At 42.7% G+C, this 5,684-nt stretch overlaps 1 protein-coding gene across 2 annotated transcripts in view; it reads left to right on the top strand.

Annotated features, from left to right (window-relative positions):
* Tmem9b (TMEM9 domain family member B) overlaps positions 1–5,684 on the top strand; it is a 17,327-nt gene that overhangs the window by 5,442 nt on the left and 6,201 nt on the right. For both annotated transcript variants that reach the window (XM_013347705.2, XM_005350981.3), the window contains exons 3-4: positions 2,666–2,774; positions 4,998–5,132. In XM_013347705.2, the coding sequence (XP_013203159.1) occupies positions 2,691–2,774; positions 4,998–5,132 (219 nt within the window). In that variant the 5' untranslated portion in view covers positions 2,666–2,690. The remainder of the gene's footprint in view (positions 1–2,665; positions 2,775–4,997; positions 5,133–5,684) is intronic.

Raw genomic sequence — 5,684 nt, 5'->3', positions numbered from 1 at the left:
TCTTGTAGACCAGGCTGGCCTCGAACTCACAGAGATCCGCCTGCCTCTGCCTCCCGAGTGCTGGGATTAAAGGCGTGCGCCACCACCGCCCAGCTAATATAGGTAAGTTTTAAATTGAGGGATGATTATTGGAAAAAGGAGATCTTAAATTCATGATTTCATGGGTGACCCACATGTTAGTAATAATAAAATTTAGGCTGTAACATGGATGGTGTAGGAGTAGAAGAAAAACTAGGTGTAACTTAGGTATTTAGGTGATAAGCCGTGCTGGTGTTAAAGTCTCTGGAAGTGTTGAGAAGAAGAATACAGAAGAGGACGGTGAGCAGAACTAGATCTCTAGAGAGTACAGGGGAGGACGGTGAGCAGAGCTAGGTCTCTGGAGAGTAAGGGCAGCCAGGAAAGAAGGTCAGGAGAAGCAGCACAGCATGTTACAGGCATCTAAAGTCTTGGAAACTTTAAAGGAGGAGGCAGAGAAATGGTCCAAACTGGTTGAGGGTATAGAAGATATTATTCCATGTCACCTCTAAGCTCTGCCTAGCAGAAGCAGGATGAAGAGCACTTGAAAAACACTCTACTTAACAATTCCAATTCTGAAAAGTTTATCCTGTAAACAAATATACACTCACAAGTACACAAAGACATGTAAACCCGGTATCCACTGGAACATGAATTGTCACAGCACAGTCTAGAGACAAGCTAAACACTCACCACAGAGGACTGGAGCTCAGTTATAGCTCAGCACTGTGAGTTCTCGCCTCCCTCCCTCCCTCCCTCCCGCCCTCCCTCCTTCCCTCCCTCCTTCCTTCCATTTGTGAAACAGTGTCTTGATATGTAACCCAGGTCTGCCTGGAACTCTCAATCATTCTGCCTCCTCCTTCCCAGTGCTGGGTTTATAGGTGTACGCCACTGTGTCTGGCTTTTGTTCAAATTAAATTACTTGTTATAGATAACTGAACTTTTATCACTTATACCATTTTGAGTTTTGTTTCTAATGCTATAGTTCAGAGCAATAGAATATGAAAAGAAGGAATTATCTCAGAACACTGAGTGCCCCAAGAAGGGTGGCTGGGATAGGATAGGATGCTGTCATAGCATTTGTGATAATGAAGACAGACCACAATGGAGCCAGAGCCGGGGAGACTGCTCAGTGGGTAAAGTCCTTTCCGATTAGCACAAGCACACACCTCACATACACAGTTACAAAATGGAAAGTAATTATTCATTTTTTAGAAATAACAGATTCTTAACAAAGATATTTTTGGTAGCATTCTTTTTTTAAATAAGCCATCTCTGTTTTAGTTTTTATACTTCATTTTTCACTTAAAATACTTTAAAATGTAATTTTAATTTATATGTATATAAAATGTGCTTATGTATACCACATGCATGCAGGTGCCCTTGGAGGTCAAAGGGCATCAGATCTCCTGAAACTGGAGTTATAGGTGGTTGTGAGCGGCCTGATGGCAATGTGGGAGCCAACCCAGGTCTTCTGTAAGAACATTAAGTGCTTTTAATTGCTGAGCGTCCTCTTCAGCCCCTGGCTGTCCTGGAACTTACTCTGTAGACCAGGCTGACCTGGGATCCACCTGTCTCTGCCTCCCAAGTGCTGAGATTAAAAACATATGCCAGCATGGCTGGACCAAGAATGTGATTATTTTTCAGTGTGACTGTAGGGGCCACCTTTCAGCGTTTCATAGTTTGCCCTTCTGTTAAATGTGATAAGCCATTCATATGCTATATTGTGATAATTGAAAATAGTATTAATTGGGAGCACACACCTTTAATCCCAGCACTGAGGAGGCAGAGGCAGATAGAGCTCTGAGGCCAACCTGGTCTACAGAGTGAGTTCCAAGACGGCCAGAGATACACAGAAAAACATTGTCTCAAAAAACCAAAATAATAATGATGATGATGTTAACTGGATAGGGAAGGTGGCCTAGTGGGTAAGAACGCTTGCTGTGTATGATGCCCTGAGTTGGAATCCCCAGCATCCACATAAAGAGCCAGGTGTGGCCACGGGTGGCTGTCACCCCAGAGATGTAGGGAGCAAAGCAAGGGATCACTGGGAGTCACTGGCTGCCAGCCCAGCTCCAGTTTCAGGGAGAGACTTTGTCTCAAGAGAACAAGGGAAGAGTGACAGAGCAGGAGATTTGAGATTCTCTTCTGGCCTCTGCGTACCTGTACACACATGCATGCACACCATGCTTTGTCTCACACACACATGAAAATAAAGTACAATTCATTCATAAGCAATGATATTCAAACAATGCCTTGTGTCACTTTAAAACATTTAAAGGAGTTTTGCTTGGTAAATGGGCAAGTCTAAATATGACTGGTCTTGCAAATAGTTTTGGTTTTTATACAGTTTGGAATTTTCTAGGGCATCTGAAACTGTTAGTAATGTTAGAAACTGTTAGTAATGGCAACTCAGACATGGACAGCCATTGCCTTCCGACTTCTTACAGTGTCTTTTGCTTCTTACACTGTTAAATCTTAACAAAGTGCTAATACTGAGAGAGGGAATTATTTTACTTTGATTTGTTGACTTCTTATATTATTTCTTTAGGTAAGCTCAGTGATCATTCTGTGTTTCAGGAAAAGTTTTGATCAGAGACAGGAAAATATGAAGCCAGGCTTCTGCAGTGTTTTGCTCTTGTGTTTTCAGTGACTGCCTTCATGTTGTGGAGCCCATGCCTGTGCGGGGGCCTGATGTGGAAGCATACTGTCTGCGCTGTGAATGCAAGTATGAAGAGAGAAGCTCTGTCACTATCAAGGTGATGTATAAACACATGCACACGCACACGTGAATGCACAAATACTCCACATGCTCTTCAGAAAAGACAGAAACATTTGAACTTTTCTAAAAGTAATAATGGACCCGCTTTTGATTTTTGGATCAGTTAGGGTATGTTAGACAAATGAAATGGATCTGAAACAACCGCACTACATTTAATTAGCATATTCTGGAAATCCATCCTAGTTTCTAGTTGGACCACGTATGCTAAAGGCCAGTGAGACAACATTATCGACCCTGCTCTCCCTGCCTGCACAACCCTTTGACTGAATTCTGCATTCAGTCACTGCTGTAGGCATGACACTCAGGTCTTCAGTTCCTGAAATGGCTGTGGATAACTCACCACCATTAGGTCACTGATGAGCTCAGTTACTATATTATGGTGACATATGGTTGTTCTCAGGTTTGTTTGTCTTAAGATTGTGCTTCCCATTCCTTTCCTTTAAAAAAGAAAAAGAAAAAAAGAAAAAAAAGAAAGAAACTCAACTCAGGAGGCAGAGGCAGGTGGCAGATTTCTGTGAGTTTGAGGCCAGTCTGGACATACTGAGTTTCAGGATAGACAGTGCTGTGTCGAAAGAGCTTATCAAGAATAAAAGAGAAAGGCCTCATAGTGAGCGCAGGGCATCAGCCGAGTTGCAAGCGCCTCAGCAGGGCTCGGTCCTGTGGGAATCTTACCACACCTTTTCTTCTCTAATCTCTCTTTCCCTGCTCTTCCTCTTTCCATCAATTTTTTTTTAAATTGATTTTATTTTATGCATATGACTGTTTTGTTTGCATGTATGCCTGCATGTGTACATGCCTGAAGCCTGCGGAGGGCATCAGATCCTCTGGAACTGGAGTTGTGGGTGGTTATCAGCCACCATTTGGGTCTGGGAATTGAACATGGGTCCTCTGTAAAGAGCAACAAATACTCTAAACTTCTGAGCATCTCTCAAGCTCCCTAAATTATTCTTTTATTATTTCATGTGTATGGATGTTTTGCTAGCATGTATGTCTGTGTACCATTTGCATCCCTGGTGCTCACAAATGTCAGAAAAGGGCATCAAATTCCAAGAATTGGAGTTATAGGCAGTTATGAGTCTCCATGTGGGTGCTGAGAACTGAACCTGGGTCCTCCAGAAACAGCCAGTGCTAACTGCTGAGCATCTCTTCAACCCACTTCTTTCCTTTTGGTGGAGCCTAGGGAGGGCCTCATGCCTCATGGGACAATGTTTGACCACTGAACTGCAGCCCAAGCCCAGATGCTTTTTAACAGACTTTTAAATGTATAATTTATATTCCCTAAAATTCTCTCGCTTTTAAGTATATAATTTAGCAAATTAAAACAACATCTTAAAGTTCAATTTTTAAAACATTTCTGTCCCTGATCCCAAATGATCACTATTTAACTTTCTGCCTGTACACATCTTAATATTTCATGGAAGTAAACTCATATGTGGTCCTCTGTGACTTTTTATTTTGTATAGTTTATAGTATACACAGGACTTCATGTTATTACTAAATAGTATTCCATTATATGACTATTTTTAAGTTCATGAATATTTAGATTACTTCCATATTTGTATTATGAATAATATTGTGTTAAGTATCTTTGTATGGTTATATGGTTTTCTTTTTCTCTTGGAAAAATTCTTCAGAGTGGTAAGTTTATGTTTGTTTAAGAGATGGCCAGACAGTTTTCCAAAGTGGTGTGAGGTTCCACCACTCCATGCCTTTGCCAGCTGTTGTTGTTTTCTGTGTTATTATAGCCAATTGAGTGTATGCTGTACCCTTAGCAGCACATGAATTACTATCCCCCCAAGTCACTGCCCTAACAAGTGTTTTTGCTGACCTACATTGATCTGACTTCAGGCTGTTGGAATCCACCCGAATCACAGTTTCAGCTAGGATTCCTTTAGGTTGTTTTCGCAGTGATACTGCTGAATGCAAGCTACTGTTTTTAACTGAGAAAAGAACATAGCTGTACAGGCCACGGTGGTAAATGGTGATCTGTCAGTGGGGACCCACAAAAAGACCCAGCAGCAAAGCTTTGTTCCTGCGCTCTGGCTTTGGTGGATTCGGGTTGCCTCTGCTTTTGGACGCTGGCGGGCACACAAACCCTGTGCCCCGAGTGGAAGTATCAGACCTCGCTGTAATGTTGCTCTTACCAAACAATTAAGTCCTTGGCTTGAACAGAGTGTGACTTCTTTTCATTTTCCTTTAGGTTACCATTATAATTTATCTCTCTATTTTGGGCCTTCTACTTCTGTACATGGTATATCTTACCTTAGTTGAGCCCATCCTGAAGAGGCGCCTCTTTGGACACTCACAGCTCTTGCAGAGTGATGACGACGTTGGGGTAAGTCCTGGCACTACATAGCTGCTCAGCGCCAGTCTCTGCCCCCGTCTGGTGTAAGTGGAAATAGCTGTAGGTAGTGCGGGTCCTCAGTGAAATGCTGAAATGAGTTCTAATTTTAGTGTGTATCTCTCTATGAAGAAATTGTTTTAGCAAGTCATACATGCAGCCCAAAAGTGTAGCACATAGCACCTCTGCCCAGCCTTTCAAATGCTGGGATGGCAGGTACCTACAGGCACACAGCTCCTCACCAAGCTTACTAAAACACCTAGATATTTTTAATGAGTTCCAGAAGAAGCTTGAGAGATGGCTCAGAAGATAAAGCACTTGATGTGCAAGCATTAAGATCCAAGTTTGAATCTCAGAACCCATGTAAAAGCTGAGTGTAGGAGCACATATCCCAGTGTCCCTCTGACAAGATGGGAGGCAGAGCCGGGCAGTGGTGGCGCATGCCTTTAATCCCAGCACTTGGGAGGCAGAGGCAGGCGGATCTCTGGGAGTTTGAGGCCAGCCTGGTCTACAAGAGCTAGTTCTGGGAGAGGCACCAAAGCTACA

The sequence above is a fragment of the Microtus ochrogaster genome, chromosome 8 (assembly GCF_000317375.1).
Source record: "Microtus ochrogaster isolate Prairie Vole_2 chromosome 8, MicOch1.0, whole genome shotgun sequence".
Lineage (NCBI taxonomy): Eukaryota > Metazoa > Chordata > Mammalia > Rodentia > Cricetidae > Microtus > Microtus ochrogaster.
Note: the sequence above shows the minus strand (reverse complement) of the source record. Positions and strands in the feature narration are given on the sequence as shown.